Source organism: Triturus cristatus, chromosome 11 (assembly GCF_964204655.1).
Source record: "Triturus cristatus chromosome 11, aTriCri1.1, whole genome shotgun sequence".
Lineage (NCBI taxonomy): Eukaryota > Metazoa > Chordata > Amphibia > Caudata > Salamandridae > Triturus > Triturus cristatus.
This window is the reverse complement of record NC_140594.1, coordinates 148,322,307-148,342,181: the sequence shown is the minus strand read 5'-3', so window position 1 is coordinate 148,342,181 and position 19,875 is coordinate 148,322,307. Positions and strand designations below refer to the sequence as shown.

The 19,875-nt window shown below is 45.9% G+C and overlaps 1 protein-coding gene across 5 annotated transcripts in view; it reads left to right on the top strand.

The window, feature by feature from the left end:
• Positions 1–19,875, top strand: part of KMT5A (lysine methyltransferase 5A) — a 78,797-nt gene that overhangs the window by 29,155 nt on the left and 29,767 nt on the right. For all 5 annotated transcript variants that reach the window (XM_085636449.1, XM_085636446.1, XM_085636450.1 and 2 more), the window contains 4 exons: positions 1,470–1,626; positions 10,265–10,469; positions 14,897–15,005; positions 15,262–15,321. In XM_085636449.1, the coding sequence (XP_085492575.1) occupies positions 1,470–1,626; positions 10,265–10,469; positions 14,897–15,005; positions 15,262–15,321 (531 nt within the window). The remainder of the gene's footprint in view (positions 1–1,469; positions 1,627–10,264; positions 10,470–14,896; positions 15,006–15,261; positions 15,322–19,875) is intronic.

Here is a 19,875-nt window from a genome sequence, read left to right as displayed (position 1 = left end):
CCACCCCAGGTTGAGGGGGCCACAGAGTCCCAACATTGTGGGGATTTGAGTGGAGCACGGCACATGGATTTAACACAGCTATGTTCTTGGGGCTCATGGAGAGCTTTTAATAAGCATTCATTTAAAGAAGCATCCATCTAAGGACTGTAATGAAAGGACTACATCTCCCAGAAACCTTGACGTATTGCCTCATACAGAGCAGCTGAATCACAGTGTACGATGTTTAAAAGGAGGGTGTGGACCAGCATGCTTCTTTCGACTGCTGCAGCCTCTGACGAAGTGAAGCCACGAAACGCGTAAGGCTGCGGTCACATGCTTTAAAAGACTGAGAAGTAAAGCTGTGTATACCATTAAATGTTTTTATTGGGGAAAAAACGTGCCGAGTTTGAGTGCTACTTAAACCGTTGGTCTCCCCCAGTGAGCTTAATAAATCTAACCAAGATTGCCCAAGAGAAGAAGCAGCACTTGGGGAGTTAATGCCCTTTTATTGCAGAAGGCAGCAGGCACAGCACACCTAACAGCCTGTGAACAAGGTCTCGATTGGAGTCTGAAACACGTCTGGTGATAACTTTGGCAATCTTACTCCTAGTGTGTTGGTGTGCTGTACCTGCTGCCTTCTGCAATAAAAGGGCATTAACTCCCCAAGTGCTGCTTCTTCTCTTGGGCAACCTTGGTTTTCTATGTTTGGCGGCTCGTCCGGCTGCGAAGGAGCCCCGCTGCCTAACATTGGGCGGATCTGAAACGCTTGTAACTTTGAGGGTTTGTGAGAATGAGGAGGTCATTGTTGCAGAGTACATAAGCAGCAGGAATGCTGTGCCCCCTGTGGAAAATAATTGTGGACCACAAAACGGCACCCACAGGGGTATGTATTATGGTGGACTACAGGTACTAGGAGGCCATCTGTGCCGACACCCATCCAGGGCGGGACTTGGGTGTATTTAACAACATACTCTACTGAAAGTCTGTTGTTTCCCTCTCGCCAAACAGCCTGTGAACAAGGACTCGATGGAGACTGAAACGCGTCTGGTGATAACTTTGGCAATCTTACTCGAAGTGTGTTGGTGTGCTGTGCCTGCTGCCTTCTGCAATAAAACGTCATTAACTCCCCATGTGCTTCTTCTTCTCTTGGGCAAATATATATCACACACACCTTCAAGTGTCTGTCCACACATAATCCTGCGAAGGGCTTCTGCTTTCAGAGCCAGTGTATGAAGTGGGCTGACCCATCGCCCCTTGTTGTATGCTTTGCCAGGCAGAGAAAAATGACACTTGAACAGAGCCAGTGTATTAAGTTTTTAGTAACATGATTACCTCCCACCCCCCCACCCCAAAAAAAAAACCTGTAGCTGGTGAGACAAGTACAGTTATCTCTATGCTAGATCTAATAAGATGTGGTGGTGGTGCACACTTTACTTCCGTATTGTTAAATTGCCTCCTAAACTTTTGTTGTTGTTTCCCTTCTGCACCAGGACATTGTATTTATTGGGCAATCCAAGATCTACACCTACATGAGTCCTACAAAATCTCCCAATATACGCCCTCCACTTCAAGAAGAGAACTCTGCCAATCCATATGAACTGAAATGTGCAGGGAAAGCGATAATTGAAGCTCACAGAAAAGCAGAAGGTGAGTTGTTACTGCCATGGCTTCTTAGTTTACAAGTATAGTTGTGTTGCCATTTTGGGGGGGGGGGGGGGGGCGGAGGGTGGAAAGCGCATCTACAGAGAACATCAAACGAGCATAGTGTAACCACATATTTAGAAACCTCCTGCCTCTCGGGTCATTTTGCAGTATTCCTTATGGTGTACTTCTTGGTACTTAAGGGAATTCAGACTTTTGTTGTAGTCCTGCACTAGCATTTTAGCTTTGTTGCTGTAAAGATGTTAGTTAATTAAATGCCTGCAGGGCTCTGAGATTCTACCTGCTGGAAGAGCTGGTGCGACTTCATCATTCTCTAGCAGGCGCTTGTCAGTCTGCAAGCATTGAGAAGTTTTACTTCAAATAAAAATCTTGTTTCATCAATTGATAATAGCTTATTAAGCTACATATCGACACTGAAGAGGACATTAAGTCGGTAATTTGTTAAATTGGAGCACACTACACACCCAGGCAAGTTCTGTAGAGTTCTCTAGAGAGTGCTTAAAAAAAAAAAAAGTGTGTGTGTGTTTATGTATGTATATTTATTTTTACATTTTCTTAAAACACACGAAGGACTGGTCACAGTGTTGTGATGCCAGGGGATTTGTATTGGAATGAGGCGCAGTGTTCCATGTGGACAGTAATCTTTTGGGTAGTGGTGTGGGGTAGGGGAAGATCTACCATGTTAGGCGGCTATGTGGTGGTAGTATTTCTCTCAGTAAAGCAGCTTTCTATATCTTCTACCAAGGTGTCGGTTGCATCACGTTTGCAAACTAGTAGAGCCAACGTGGAATGTGTTTCTGAATTTGTGGACTCTTGATAGAAAAGGCTGGATGTCTATGTTTAATTAATATGCAATTTAACGATCAAAATGCAGCGCAACATAAACTGAAGAACCGGTTCCGTTGGCAAATAGTCTTGCATACTAGTGATCAGTAGATCTTCCTTCAGTACAAGTGCCGCAGCAGTGGGGTTGTTTGTATTTGCAGATGCTTGAGTGACTTGGAATACCTTGGATAATCCAGCCTGGACTTAGTCCTTTGAGTACTATGCACTGCTCGGTAAGGAATGTACATTATACATAACTGTAGTTTGCAGTTAATTGCTGTTTAGATGTTTTGAGGGGATGTTGAGCATCTTCAAATTTGCCTTACACGAATATCCCTCCATGCTTAGCGCAGAAAATGCTGGGTTGCATTCTCTGCAGGAGTAATTGAAACCTCTGTACTTGACGTATACATTGAAGGTGTGAACCAACGCAAACTTGATGCATGCAAAGAAAGAAAAAAACGCCGTTGGTGATGTTCTGCAAATCAGTTAGGGGAGGAGACTGGTCAACATGGTGTGGAGCTGAAGGATTTGGTTTTTATAGATGTTTCTTGTTGAACTACAATTGTGGTTCCCATTTGGCTCCTGACAGACATGAGCATTTTGCTTGGTTGGAATGCACATGTATGTGCTTATGACGTAAGCGACTTTACTTCATCCCCCGCCCCCCAAACCCCTGGATTGCTGATGATGTTTTCGGATAGACCAGTAGGCTTGGAATAAGCCTTTTAGGAAAAAGTTATCCAGGTGCTTGTTGTAAGCTTTAAGGGAGGTGTCAAAATATACATGGTCTCCTTTACTAAGGTACTTGCTTATTGCAATATTATTGTATACTGTGCAGGGCTGAAACATAGAATTTGGAGATAAAGAACGATGGAAAGAAACATGCACTGGCAAGTACCTATTGGTCCACAGAGGAAAACCTGTTTGTTGCGCTTTTTTTCTCTGTGCTTCAGTGACGTTATGCAGCATCCGATGGGATAGAGCCTTGGTGTGTGCCTTCCTAAGTCACAAACTCCATCTTAAATCTGTATTGTGGAAATGAAAAACTGGTCTCCACGAAAGGGCACAGTTTCTTAATTTCCTTTGTGTTGTATGGCATAGTCTTGAGGTGTCAACACAAAATGGTGTTAGACCTGTCAGCCCTTTGGGTGGTCCCTCCTCATCATTTATTTTGTCCCACTTTTGCCTCAAACCCTGTTAGTATTTTTTTCCTTTTTGGGAACCACCAGACTTTTTAGTATTGATGCAGATTCAGGGAGCCATTTTATCTACCCCTGGAACTTCTGTCTGAGGGCCTGGAGCACAAAATGGTGGCCACCCATTGTCACCTGTGACATCACTGGAACCTACCAGCACCTTCCAGAACATTCCAGAACCCTGTGACAGTGTGAGGCAGGTTTAGAATGTTGGGAAGGCATCTCCAGGTTGGCAGTTGGAGTTGGCAGTTGACACCTGACTGGTGAAGAGAGAGGAGCACAGAACTGAAGGAGGAAGGAGTGAGGCAACAGGGGTGGAAACTTGTGCCTGGAGTGGGGTCCAGAAACCCACCCTTGATACTAGTCCCTGCTGACTGAGCCCAGCCTGGAGCCCTGTGTGGGAGAAAGTCAGAAAAACCATCTTAAGGACCTGGACAGCCGGAACAGGCCTTAAAAGTAAAGAACAGCAAGTTCCTGACCTGGTTACTGGTAACTTCCTGAAGTCCGACGTCGAGAAGCCTGGAGACCTGGAGCCCGAGGTGGAGAAGCGGCGCTGACTGGAAAGCAGACGTCGTACCCGGAGCCGCCAGAGGTCGAGAGAGGGCGCCGACGGAGGTCGTGGAGACACCAGAGGTCGAGGAGGAAGTCACCTGAGGTCGAGTGTGCGGCGTCGACTAGGGAGTGAAGTCCGCCCTCCGGAGTCGCCGGAGACCGAGGTGAAGCGTGCCGGAGGTCGGGAGTGGAGATCGCACTCCGGAGTCGCCGGAACCTGAGGAAAGGAGCACCGGAGGTCGGGAGTGGAGATCGCACTCCGGAGCCGCCGGAAGTCGACATCGAGCCAAGGCCGCCCGTCGTCATCGAACCGGAGCCGCCGGAAGCCGACATCGAGCCAAGGCCGCCCGTCGTCATCGAACCGGAGCCGCCCGAAGTCGACATCGAGCCAAGACCGCCCGACGTCATCGAACCGAGGCCGCCGACATCGAACCGGAACCGCCTCCCGGCGTCGACACGACTCCGGCGGCGTCGGAACTTCATAAAAAGGGCAGGAAGTGGAATAGAGGGCGCCTAAGGCCCTGTGAAGCCCTAAAAGACCATCCTAGAGGCTAGAGAGGTGCTGGAACCAGCTTGATAGTGCCAGGGGTGAGCTGAGACTAATACAGAGGGGTTGTGTAGTGTGGGAGAGCCAGATCTCTAGATTCCCCCTTGATCTACCTCAGTTTAGGCCTCAGCCTTGTCCAAGCCAGGTAGTACACCCCTCAGGCCATCCAAATCTCTACAAGCTGGGATTGGGCCAAATCATCCCATAGTACCTCAGGAATGTGAACTGATTTTCAAGTGTCACTGTTGGCTTTTATTATTTATTGAGAGCACTGTATTTATTGTATTCATCCTATTTATTGCCTCACAGTATTTATTGTCTCGCAGTATTTATTGCCTCATAATATTTAATTGCCTGTTATGTAATGCACTTATATTTATGCCTTGATTATTTATGATCTACCTTATTTATTGAATCGTTAAGATAGTATTTATTTGACGTACCCTTCCACAGGAAAAGCCTTGTGTACTGTGATTGTCTTATTATTTATTTAATCAGCAACTAAGAGAAAAGAAGATAAAGAGATATATTTTCAGTATAATTTTTAAGGTGTAGTGTCGTTTTTGGAACGGGTGCATGCATGGTTATTGTGTGGGTATGACGTATGCTTAGCATGGTGCCTGATCCCTGACCACTCGAGCCAAGCTACCACAGTGTATGTCTGGGAGAACACCACCACCCTTCCGGTGTGGGAGTGTTTTTCTAACAGGTGTTAACAAAGAAAGGACTGCCTCCCATGAGATTCTTTTATCTGAACCAGAAAGAGGACTTCCTTGCTAGCTCCACGCTAGCCAGTTAACAAAGCAGCCATTCTTGGTCTGACTTCTTCTCACAACATTGTCTCTCTTTCCCCGAAAGGGCAGCATCTCTTCACAACCCCGTTACACTTTCCCCCTTTAGGGCAGCATAGTGCTTAGACCTCTCCCCTTCTGTCTATCCCACTATCCCACGCTATTCAAGTGCCACCTAAACTATGGAGCGCACCGGTAACTTCACATACTCCATCACTTACCCCCAAACCTTTTTTTTTTTTTTTTTTTTTAAAAGCAGCAAAAGGTTTAAAACCTAACTTATTAAAATCGTGAAACCCCAATCACTGACCCATACTTCTCAATGAACAAAGGGCTCATTAATAACGACATTATCTTCTACACTAAAAGAAGAGCGCAATGGAGAAAAGCCTTTCTCGCGCTCTTTAGGGTCTCTCTCATGAAGAAAACAGCGCACAGATTCACACTACCCATCCTACCCTCCCTTTTCTTTAATGCAGCAGCCACCGTCCATATCTATAATAATGGTATCATCCTCATCCAATCAACCGACCGCAACCTCAACTTGATTGATCACATTTTTCCACTCCTCAAGGAGAGAGTCACTCTAACACACCCCTCCTCTCCATCCAATCGTTCCGATATCTTCAACTCCCATCCGGATCCTGAAGTAAGCCAGAATTCCCAGCTGTCCCCTTCTGTTCCGATAATAACTCTAGACCTCAACGACACCCCACCTAACAACGCACTCCGCCTTAGAACCGCCTCACTCCATAACTCTACCAATACTCTCACTGCCCCCACCCTCCCCATCACCATTACTCCCAACACCTTCCATCCGCCCCACCTACACCCCCACAGATCCCGACATAGCCGTCTCTCAAACCCTTCACCCTGCTCTACCTCTCCTCCCCCTCTCCTTTACTCCCAGCACCTTCCATCTTCCCGTCAGCCCCACCCATACCCCCACTGTTCCTGACATAGATGTCTCTCAGTCCCCTCCCCTTCCGGCTTCCTCACTCCCCACCCCATTTATATTCAATCAGATAGAACTTTATGCATTTTCCCCAACCTCGACTCCTCATCAAATGACAATGAAGAGGCTACTACCCCGCCTACTCCCTCGGTCCACCCTTCCAATAAGGAAACTACCTGGCCTGACCCCAGTCTTGACCAGATATTATCAGACCTTCAACAAATCAAATCGGACATCCGAACCGTACACAACCTTATTTTACAACCATCCAAGCCCACTCGCTATACACAGGATTACAGTTCTTCCACACACTCCAAGAACTATTGTCGCACCCATCATCGTCTTGCAAGCTCCCAGGGGTCCCCACGTTGGAGCACTGTCCTGCACCCGAATGACATATCCCGCCCAATCAGGTTGTTAAACCCTCTATCTGATTTAGAATTAAGGGCCCTCCTTCGCTTTTACAAGCTACCTCACCCTCCACATAGCACTGGACTCCCAGTTATCGCACATACAGACTCCCGAATACAATCTATTCCGATCAACACATACAGAGCCACCAGACACAACTCCAGAGGCATTGTTGAAAATAACCTCACTAGAATCCCCCTCTCAACCGAACCCTCCACAGTATCCATCAAGCGGAGTCTAAACTGTATCCTCCTGAATTGCAGATCTGCTTCTAGACATGCAGCTGATATAGCTGACCTACTTATCACTAACGAACCTGACATTCTGATCCTGACGGAAACTTGGTTAATGGAAACATCTACTTCCATCATGGACATCCTGTTACCACTTAACTATGACCTCACCAGACTAGACCGAACGGACAGGCCAGGCAGTGGGATAGCTGCATACACCAGATCAGCCTAACAGTGACCAATTCCAATGCCCCCACCTTACCCTCTTGCGAATACCTATGCTTAAACTTCAACAACAACAAACAATTATGCTCCCTACACACTTTCTACCACCCTCCTGGAGATAACCTCCCATTCATAGAACACTTCATGGACATTCTAGCGTCAAATGACAGCCAACAAAATTAAGCAAATTTTCTTGGTGGACTTCAACCTGCACTGGGATGACCAGAACGACCCAGGGGTAAACAGCCTCAAAGCTTTCCTCGATGACCTTAATCTTAACCAAATTTGTAACAGCCCTACACACGACAAAGGTGCAACTCTCGTCCTAATAATCTCCAAAGTTGACGCCACTCAGCTCGACTCGATCCTCCCCTGCGACTGGTCTGACCATCATGTCATTACTTTCCAAGTCTTGGAAAATGTTAAACAGCTCCCAACACAACCCCTGAGAAATAAGATCTGGAAGAGAAACCTGAAAAAACGTCGGCTCTGACCTTATTGCATCAGCTAAGTCAAGCCACCTTTGTCCCCCCCCGAAGACCTTGCTGATGTACAGGGGCTGACCAATCGCTACTTTCACTCCATGAACAACCTACTAGACAAAATGGCCCGCTTCAATTGAAAAGAACTTCTACAAAAGAATCAAAACCGTGGTATGATGGGAGGCTAAACGAAGACAGACGCTCTCTTAAAGTAATGGAACACCGTTGGAGAGCCGCCCCATCAGCTGACCACCTCAAGCTCCTTAGAATCTCCAGAAATGCTTTAGAAAGATCAGAAAATCTAAAAGTCTTCTTCAGGTCTCAACTAGACCCTGCCAAGAACCGCCCCAAAAAGCTATTTGATTTTATCAAAGCCCAGACCAAGAGCCTGCCAAGTCTTGCTAACCCTATCTCACCATCTCTTCCCAATTGTGTTGAATTTGCCTCCTTTTTCGCTTCTAAGACGGAATCCATTAAATCAGATCTACTCCCAAGACCTCCTAGCCGTCTCAGACTTGAAAAAGAACCCATCACTGCCCCTGGCGGGTGCCCAAACTAATGATCTCCCAAAATTTAAACTAAAAAACAACGCAACTTGGTCCCACTTCAACACCTACAGTGAAGACACCATATTAAAAAAGCTAACCTCTCTGCAACCCTCCAATTATTTCATAGACCTGCTCCCGGCTAATTTCCTAAAAGACTTCATTCCTCTATTACTACCCCTCTGGATCATTAATGCGTCCCTCCTTCAAGGATCCATACCAGAAATCAGGTCAGGTCCCGCCTATCCTAAAGAAACCAACTGCGGACCCCTCGGACCCAAATAACTATTGTCCGATCTCTAACATTCCTATGCTAGCCAAACTCCTGGAAAAATGCGTTCACACACAGCTGAACCGCCACATTGATCATTTCAACCTACTTAACCAATTTCAATCAGGCTTCAGAGCAGGTGACAGCACTGAATCAGCCTTGACCCATGTATTAGACGACGCGCTAAAAATCCTAGACCAAAACGAAGCCTGTCTACTAATCCTACTTGACCTGTCATCAGCCTTTGACACCGTCAAACACGACAACTTGCTCGAACTCTTAAAACACAGAATGGGATTTTCTGGAACTGTATTTAACTGGTTCACTTCTTTCCTCCAAAATAGATCACAAAGATTCAAGGTCAACCAATCCCTCTCCAACCCCATGCCAGTCACTTTAGGAGTGCCGCAATGCTCCTCCCTCTCACCCACCCTTTTCAACCTCTTCATGGAACCACTTACCGATCTTCTCAGCCTCGCCAAGATACACTTCCACATGTACGCAGACGACACCCAAATCTACATCAAGATCCACTCACTTGATGACATCAAATCCCTCAACTCCACACTACAAAAAACCCAAACTTGGCTGGCCGAAAACCATTTGAAACTAAACTCCCTTAAAATGGAATTCCTCTTCATCTCTCCCCCCTAACAAAACTCCCATTATCCTGGATTGGATGAAGCACCTAACAGCCCTTAATGGACAACCTCTCGTCGTGGACTCTGCAAAATCGCTAGGGGTTACGCTTGACAGTAACCTAAAGATGCAGAAACATATCATCGCCTCCACAAAAGGAGCTAACTTCCACCTGAAGACCCTGCGAAAACTGAAACCCTTTCTGCCTGCCTAAGATTTCAAACTAGCGGTTCAAGCCCTAGTAATCCCTTGCGTGGAATTTGGGGCGGTAACCTTATGTGGCCTCCCAAGGTCATCGACGGCCCCGCTAAGTGCCACGATCAACTCAGCTGCGAGACTCATCACGGGTTCAAAGAGAAACTCTCACATATCCCCTGATATGAGAGCCCTCAACTGGCTACCATTTGAAGCCAGAATCCATCTGAAAATCGCTTGTATGACGCACAAGGCCCTCTACCACAACACCCCACACTTCCTAGCTCAGAAACTGGTGCTCTCGGCGGGCGTCAGAGCCTCCAGGAGTGCCAAGAGTATTCTTCTAAAACCACAACGATTTTCCAAGAAAAAAAACCTATAACCGATCCTTTTCTGGTATGGCTCCTAGGATCTGGAATGCTTTGCCCAGTGAAACCAGAATGAACCCTTCCTCTGCCTCAAAAAAAGAAGTGAAAGCGGTCCTCATGGCTGAATTCACGTGAACTCTATAACTGTTTTCTGTATTTCTTACGTATGCTGTTTCTACACTCAATAGTCGACCTTCTGTTAACTTATTCTTTACGATTTTGAGATTTGTGTAACTTTTTCAAATAGATCTGGGTATGCTATTTCTTGCTTTCCTCCTATGTCTTGTAAAGCGCTCTGTTACTCGCAAGAGTCTTGTTCGCGCTATATAAAACCTTCAAAATAAAAGACATTTCAAGTTTTTATTTTTGCCCCTTTTCCCCACAGAAAAAAGAAATGCTTGTAACACAGCTGCACTTGCAATGAAATCCATAGATAAAGAAGGATGTAATTCCTCCGAGCCCATGCACAATGGCCAAAAAGGAACCTCAACAGAAAAACAAGTGGATGTTGTGTTGCCGCCAGCGGTTAAAATAAGTGCAGTACCCGCCACTTCCATCAAAGCAAAACCTGCATCAACAGCAAGGAGGAAGTAAGTGAATTGTGCTCTTGTTTTGAAATAGGCTATTTATGTGTTATCTTTTAATTAGTTTAAGTAGTATTGTAGTTGCGTTTATGTTTTGCTTCATTCTTCTGAAGCGGCACAAGTGCATTAGTGAATGGATAGTAGGGAGCTCCTTGTGAGTACATGTTTAGAAAAGTCTTTTGCTGGGTGGCGAAAAGCAATTTTGGTGTTGTGGACGATGACCAGAGTGGTGGTGCTGTTCTGGATTGGCAATGACTGATAGAACGTAGGACACAGAGTAAACATTGAAAATCACCGAGGTGAGAAGACCGATGCATCAAGACTGCTTTGTCGGAGAATGAAAAGGCGGCATGGAGCATGCCCCCGTTTAGATTCTGCTCCAGTGCCATCACAAATGGGCATAGAATGACATGCAAGAGGTCTGTAACCTGTCTCCCTTAGGACCACAGCGCTGAGGACTGCATTGTGTGCGCAGAGCTCTTGCTCAAGACCATCAGGGCAAGACAGAAGCAGAGGTGTGCACACTATGTGATTAAATCACCGCAGAGAAAACCAGAGTCTTCAAAAGATCTGGGCCTGTTGAGCAACAAGGAAGACATTCTAGAGAGAGAGGAGAACAAAGCGGAAGAGCCAGAACTCTAGGAGATCACAGGGGACCAGACAGACTAGAGCCACAAGAAAGCGTTGAAGGAGGAAGACTGACAAAAGGTAATCCATCAGATCCTATAAACAGTTGAGCCGAGGACCTCTGACTTAAGGAAACCGACAATGATGCTGAAATCTTCTATGCTGGGTGGCAAAGTGAAGCCTGAGAAGCCACATGGGTACAAGAACAGGGACACCGATAGTGGCGAAACCTGCTTCAACCGAGAGAGAAGATGAGCGGCATGGGAGGGAGACTGGGAAAGCCAGCTCGATGCAGTCCCATGAAGACTCTGTCCCCAGCATCATCGTAAAGCCACTCTGTATCCATGCCGAAACATCAAGGCACCCAATCTCCACATTGAAAAATTCCTTGGCATCGACGTTGAAACGCAAAGAAGCGATTTGGAACTAGATGAAGAAAGAAAATTGCTAGAGGTAGAACGGAAAAGAAAGCTACTCAAGGCAGAATTCTTATCCCAATTTTAAAGAGGGAACTTGACAACTCCCTGCAGGGTTACAGCGCTTCCATTTAAAAAAAAAAAAAAAAAAAAGGTTAATATTGTGGAAATTGAGTAAATGGGAGCTGGAACACCCTGCTACCTAAGTGTTGCTGGAAGAATTGGAAGAGTAGTTCTTTGACCCAGAGAAAGAAAAGTCTCTTACATAGGGGAAACTGATGAATCGGATGACTGACAACATTTATGCATACTCACCAGACAAAGGTGTGGAGTCTTGCCCATCAAACCCATCACCATCGAACGACATCACTGCATACAACACATTAGTAAAGAGGGCTGCAAGCACTTATCTTATGGAGTACATCTGGGGGAAGAATAATGTTTCATCCTGAAGACACTACTGCCTGAACAAAAGAGAAACCAATTTCTCCCAATGTTTCCAAGCATGCTGGATCAGGTCAGGGATGCATTTGAGGAACCAGCTGCAGCGAAGGCAATAACACCAAAGGTAGAGAAAGTATCACTGCTCAAAGGACCCACCTTACAACTAGTAGGCGGAATGCACCAGCGGACTCTTTATCGTGGTAACAGCACAGAAAAGTGCAGACACCCATGTCTACAGGACCACCTCCTGAGAGAGTAGACAGAAAAATGGAAAGGTCAGCAGCTATGCAGTGGCAGATAGCCAGCACAAATGCCCTGCTAAATAGATATCCACACCAACAGTGGGACAAGATTGAGGAGCTAATGGAACATCTCCCATAGGAGTTCAATAAGAGGGCAAGCATAGTGTTGCACGAGGGCAAGATTGTTGCATGCCTAAAATCCATGCTGGATGTAGCAGACCTGGCTGGTAGACAGCTCTGCATAGTCACAACCTTGCACAGGCACGCTTGGCTAAGAATCTCTGGTTTCAAGAAGTCTGCCATAATCAATATGCCCTTCACAGGAGACAGCCTATTTTGAGAGGCAGTAGTCTAACTGCTTCAGTGTATAAAAAAAAGAACAAGACCGCCAAGGCAATAGGGGCCTTACAGTACAAGGGAACCTTCAAGGAGGCATGGCCCAGAGAAAGAACAGCCTTAGCGAAAGGAGCCATGCAACCATGTACTCTGCATCGATGCCGAAAATTGAGGTACCAAACCTCGACATCAAAAAATTCCTTTGAATCAATGTCGAAATGCAAAGAAGAAAGTTGGAACTAGACACAGGTTTCAGCAGCCAGCGGAGTGAGCCCACCACCACACCACAATAGCAGTTCTGCTCAAGCTCCACCCAGCCTTTTCCCGACCATGGAAGAGAGGAACACTGAAGGGGGCGTGGGGTTAGGGTAGGGAGAGGGGGTTTAACCACAGTACCAAGTGACTGCCCACAAGGAACCCTCCTCTATAAGTCACCAGTAGGATGAATAATCTGAGGAGTCCTGCAAGGATGAGGGAAGATTAACTCTGACAGATACTACAAATCATAACATATGGCTATTGCATGGAGTTAAGTCGCCTCCAACAACATCACCAAAGATAGAGGATAAAAATAGACCTAACAACTACATCTATAACAGAAAAAACGAGTTGTTAAGCATGACATGGGGAGGAGGAGGGGGGGGGGGCGTTGGTTTACTCCAACTACTTTCTGGTACCAAAACCAACCAAAAAGTTAAAACCAATACTGGACCTGAGGTCACTAATCAAGTTTATAAAGAAGAAAAGGTTCAAGATAACCATGCTACAAGTGGCCATTCCTCTCGTAGGAAAAAGGGACTACATGGCGACCATAGACCTCAAGAATTCCTATCTGCACATACCAGTAAACCAAGGCCACAGACTATATCTCAGATTTGTAGTGAGCAGGACACTACCAATTAAAAGTATTACCATTTGGAATAAAATCGGCATCACTGGTGTTCATAAAATGCCTAGCTGCAGTAGTACCACACCTCATATGACGGGGAATACACGTTTATCCATACATAGACGACTGGCTGGTGAAAGCAAAGACAAACCGCCAATGCAGGAAGAACATCAACAAGGTGGTACAAACCTTGCACTAGAGTTCTCCATCAGTTAAGAGAAATAGTCACAGAACCCAGACCAGGAGAAAACATTCCTTGGGGCAATCTTGGATTCTCAAACAGCCACGGCAAGACCAGTGGACAAGATAGTTGAAGCAGTCCAAGAGCAGTCACCATTACCAGAAGGTGTAACGTCTAATCCTTCTCCGAGAGGATGACTATGCTTGTCTCTCACCCTACCCACTTCTATTAGCTAGTGGAAGCTCTGACCCATCCAGCCTTCTGCTTCGATCCATTCTGTAATTGAGTGTCTCGCCTGGTCATGGGATCTTCACACTCCCCTGTCCGGAGGCGAGGACTAGCCACTCACGTTTGCCTAGCTTCTATCACATAGTGAAAGACCTTTGTAGAACTGCCTGGAATTATTCCGACTCCAAATTTGGGACCCCAACTAATCCGCAATGGATACCCCTTAAGGTCATGATCTTGGAGACATTTGATGGTAGATTTCCTTTGCCCCACTGCCAAATCTGTACCTGCAGCGAGGGACAAATTTTACTCTACCGGGTGTACCTCAGTCATTACTGTAACGTCTTGGATTGTCTTGGATGTGTCTGACCATTTCTAAAAGCAGCCCATGTCTTCCTTCCGCTGGGTGAGTGTTTGGTTGCTTGTGGTGGTTACCAGTAGCCCTCGCAAACTTTAGTTGCACTTTCCGTCCTTCTGGGTGGGTGTCATGCGGCTTGTAGCAGAATGCATAACAGTGCTCACTTGAGTTAGTCAGTTGTTCCTAGGTGAATGCTACATGACACATAGGTGACTGCTTCACAGTGCCTCAAGGGATTGAGTCTTGTCACTTAATACCATAGTGCAGGCTGTACTTTATGCCAGTCTTAAATATTGGATACTGGCTACCCCTAAAAGGACCGTGTTCTCACACTGCATAGCGCCTCATGGTTCTACACAGCAACATCTCCCACATGACAGTCCACATCCAACAACGCCCTGTCACCCGGAGTGCCAGGCAACAGGTTTTAAGTTGAAGCACTTTGTTGCCTTGTGTATATCCATGATACTGTTTTGCAAGGAGCGGTTTAAAAAGCATGCTTGTATCCATCTCGACTACAACTGACCGTCTAGTCACACACATTGCATTGTGAGAGAACAAAAGTGAAAAGCATCTGCTGCGGACAATGTTTATACCCAGTATGGTGGTGGTCTGTTTCACATGCAAGGCTTTTATAGGCACTACCTTCATTTTGTTCTCCCTTGTTGTTTGTGCTTCCATACCTTATGGTGTGTTCTCTCCTTCCCTCCAGGCTTCCAGTCTCATCCTCCAGGGTTCAAGGAAGACATTCTCAGAATCGAAAGGTTACAGATTACTTCCCGGTCAGAAGAAGTGGCAGGAAGAGCAAAGCAGAATTACAGGTATGAGCCAGCTCCGGACCGCAGGCAGTGCAATAAAACGAAACCCGTGTAAACCTATTGTTATGCGAGCCCTCGTGGATCTAAAATGAACCAAGACATTCTGAAAGCTCAACTTAGTCTACTGCACACCTAGGATACACTTGTGTTTCTTATACTCGGTTTAATTGCTTTTCTTCACTGTGAATTGGTAACGTTGATGCTTGACAACATTTACTGTTAATATAACATATTATTTTTTTCCCCACATTTTTTCAAGTCTGAAGAAAAGCTAAGAATAGATGAATTAATTAAAAGCGGTACAGAAGAAGGCATGAAGGTAAAATGCACCCTTAGTTTGAAATATCTTTTGATCTATATATTTATTTTCATCGGAAGATTATGACTGGCCTGCTTGGTGACGCATGTGTTTGGTGAGGCCGAGGAGATTGTTGGTTAACCCATGACGCTACACAATTCTGGGCCATTCATTAAGGGTGTGAGAAGTTGCAAAGTGTAGCACTTTGCCTATTTTGTTACTTTTTATTTTTTTTCCATCAGTTTGAAGCTGGTAGAGGTTATTTTAAAACAAACCCCCGAGCGGCTGCAGCAATGGTCCTGCTCTGGGCCGCGAGCGCACTGCTCACCGGTCTCCTCTTACTGGTTCCTGATGAGCCAATTGATTCTACGCGCGCGTTCATTTGCCGCCTATCCTGGTGAGTCCAGTCTGGGCGCTTTCTTTTCTACTGTAGTTCACCCGATCCTGGCAAACAATGGGAGCCATTTCGTGCATTTGGATTCGTGAACGGGGCACCATTAAGAAGCAGCCCCTTCTGGACTTGAAGTCCTTTAATTCTTCATTGGGGTGGTAACTAGGATTAACCACGCTACATCTTGACCCATCTAGCTATTGGCTACGCACTTCCCTGTCACGATGATGAACTCGCTGACCTGCAGTCGGAACACCGTCTACCATAGATGTTTATAGACCCCACTCCTTCAACCTCAAACCGAAGAAATAATGGAAAGATCAGGATCTTACGTCTTTTTATCTATGATGCAATTTGATTCACTTATCTCTGCATATTCCTTTCACGTTTGTGAGCACTGGATCTTGTGAAAAGAAATTGCTAAAAAGTGTTTGGAAAAACGTGTACATTTTGCAAAAAGTTTTGCAAAAAATGATAAACTTTTGGAATTAAATTGTTATGCAAGAATAATGTCTAACACTTTCTTGAAACCTGCGCTGTGTAGAAATTCCATTAATGGCATATTGATTGTGTACATGTAAGGGATTACACCTATTCATACTTTACAGTGTTCTCTTTATGGAATATAGTAATACTTGATATTAGAATGATACCTTAGTGGACTACTGTTTCTTGAACATGTTACTGAATTATGTGCCATTAATTAACCCCTTCAGTGCCCATGACGAGATGGTCTCGTCGTGGAGCGCGTTTGCGCTGTGCCCATGACGAGACTATCTCGTCATGAACCCCGCCTGCTAATGCAACGGCCGGCACAGGGCGGGGAAAGGGCGGGGCACTGAAGAGGTTAAGGTCGTGAGAAGTTGCAAAGTGTAGCACTTTATCTATTTTTGTTGTTGTTTTTTACGGATTTTATTTTCTTCCATCAGTTTGAAGCTGGTAGATCTTGTTTTAAAAACCCAGACCAGCTGCAGCACTGCTCCTGCTCAGGCCCGCAAGCGCACTGCTCACTAGTCGCATCTTACCGGTTCCTGGTGAGCAGTGCCGGCTTTCAAAAATTCCAGGGCAGTTGCGGAGCTGGAAACACAGGGTGTAGGTGGCTCGTGGGGTAGTGGCCATTGTGTTTTTTTTTCTGTCAATCTGGGCTGACCTCTCGTAATCGCAGTGGGGAAACAGAATAATAGCATTGAGCGACAACAGAAAAAAAAAATCCACTGCAGGTGCACTGTGACTTGGAACACCAATCCTTTGGCACACCGAAGCCATTGTTTTTCAGAGTGATCTACCTCTGTTAGTTTTGTTTTTAAAAGTTTTTAGGCTGTTGTCCACTTTAGTTTTTAATTTTAAAACCGGATTTCTTTTTTGGACCTGCAGAATATACTAGCAGTAAGGAGGTGACCATCTTGTGATGCAGAACATGGCTGAATTCTTCTAGCTTAATCAGGATAGAATGACTGAATGGATTTAACGATTGGGTACATTCTCCTGCCGCCCCCCCCTTCCCCCCCCACCCCCCGCCCTCTTCCCGGGATGCGCAGCTCCTTCTTTGTCCGCAGCTTCCCCATGATGTCAAGCCAAAGGTTTTCGGCACAGGTCTCGGCATCTCATGACTAACTTCAATGTGAGCAGGAGCCAGCTGTGTTTTATTACAACATATACTCTAGTCTCTGCAGACTGCCAGTGCATGAACATGTGTGCAGCCTAAAAGCACCCAGAATCCATTCTTAGGTTTGTTTGGTGAGCATGTGCCCCCAAACCTCATCTGCAGGATATGGCTGTCCATTTATGTTGTATACTCTGTGACATCATTGCAAAAACATGCATGATGTTCGTGCATTCAGTAGATTGTTCGCTGATGTATTAAACAACTTGTAAGGAACCGACCACAAGCTGTTTCAAACATACCTCCCAGAAGAGAGGTTAGAGAGTTCCAGCCACACTGCAGGTCCAATGGAATATTTTTTTCATAACTGGAAAGACTTGTGGAGCAGCTTATTTAAACCTTTTTACCAGTGTCTAAGGAAGCTGTACTTTATGTCTGGGTATTATTCAAAATCCAGGCCACCGGCTTGATAGAACCTTTGCTTTGCCTTTTTACATATGGTTGTAAACATGTATTTGTTTCAAAGGGAAACAACCTTTGAATAATCCATTAACCTAATTTAAAGGAGAAATAATTATGGTATCAGAAGAAAACGTATAGCACTTTCCTGTGCATTTTGTTTCTTCATATTTTTTTTCTTCACTTTGGATCTGATCTTAATAAGGAAAGGCTGATAAAATGTTTCTCTTAAAACACCTTTGCAGAAAAATCCAGTAAAAGGAGGCATATTAGACAAGAGAGATTTAATTTAGCTATCATTTACTGCTCCTTTGCTACGGAAAATACAACTTTGAGCACAGGCATACATTCAATGCACTTCCTACTTCTCTCTTTGATTTTGTTTTTTCTTTGTTTATGCCTTTACTGCAGTTTCTGCTTAAGTATCCCAAATGTTTTTCTACCAGCCTCCTGGTTTCTTAACTTTCCAGTGCCAGGTCTTTTTTGGATCTCTTAATATTTGAGGCTTGTGCAACTATAGATGCACGTGCTGTGCATACTCCTGCGATCTGGTGTTGGGCCCGGATGTGTGTAAGTTGTTTTTCCTCAAAGAATTCTGTAGTGTCACGAGGTAGTGTGACTTTATCTTGCTGGTGATGCGCATAGTCATCGACTCCATTGTTAGTTTTTCTTTCAGTTGTCTGGTTTAGATGTGTGCTCAGGGCCGACATTGTTGCGGTGCTCTTTTTCGGTTCACACGGTTTTCTTCCCTCTGTTGGTATTGTATTTCGATTGCGCCTCACTTACTTTCTGTCTCGGGTGGATGTTTGTTTGGTTACTTTGGTAGAGCGGGGTCAGGGCAAACCACAGTCTCCCGGGCCTCGCCCTTTGGAGCCTACTCATCTCTCGGTCGCATCTCTCCTCCATGCCTCGACTGTGATGGAGCGGATACCATTCTGTTATTGTACTCGCTGCCACGCAATCCTCAGACCGATCTCCTTCAGGTCTGTAAATTTGTGCCTGTCGCCCAGGCACAACAAAGCTGTCTGCAATGCCTGCCAATCCTCTTTCAAAAAGACTTTTCTCAACCATCTGGCACATCGTCAATTCTGTTGCGAGGACACTGAGAGGGAACCTCATCCTCCACTGTCTGCTGCAGATGAAGAGGCTTTCTTTCCAGAGGAAAGCTCTGGCTCTGATCTGGAAATTGAGCCCCTAGAGGAATTCGAGCCTGTCCTCCGCTCACCGCTTGGCCCTGATCTGACAATTGAGGACCTGCTGCTGGCCCAGCAGTCCATGAGTACAGCAACCGACGAGGGGGGAGCACAGACCCTGACCTGTATCTTGCCTGATCCTCCCGACGATTCCACATCCTTCTAGAAACACATTGGTAGGGCTGCCTTATTTCATAAGGTGTGTCTTATAACGGAGCCCCTAGAGGAATTCGACCCTCTTCTCCACTCGCCGCTCTGCTCAGTACCGCCGATGCCTAAATAGTATGCTACGCCACACGCCTGACACCTTCAAGGACCCTGTCCGAACCAGGGTCATAACTAGGCTGGATCAAAAAAATAGATATACATTTTTGGACTGGCGAAAGGGTGGCTTCCCAATCGGCTAACCAATGGCCTATCGTCACTTCTGTCGGTCTTCCTTCAAGGTATGATCGTGCCCACTGGGCCGAGATGGAGAAGTTCCTGCAATACCTCCCAGAGGAGCACAGAAAGAGGAAACATTAAATAGTCTCTGAGGGCAAGCAGATATCGAACACCTCTATTCGCTGTGCCCTAGATGCCACAAACACCGCGGGGTGGGGGGGGGGGGGGGGGTTCAATTCAAGCTCCGTCCCATGCATCCACGCCTGGCTCTGTAATCTCTGACTTCAAGCCAAAAGTTCAGCAGAACCTGTTGACAATGCCTTTTGATGGCTAGCATCTTTTTGGCCCACAGGTAGACCAAATATTAGAAAAGATAAAAAAAAGTCATAGCGGCAACGGGTGCACTTCAGACACCTGCTCCCTGCGGCTCCTTCCGTCGCACACCCTATCACAGGAGCAACAACTCTAGAGGTAGAGGTGGGTCCCCAACAGGAACGGCAACCACCAACAAACCCTGCCTGGACTCTCCTCCCCATGACTACCGA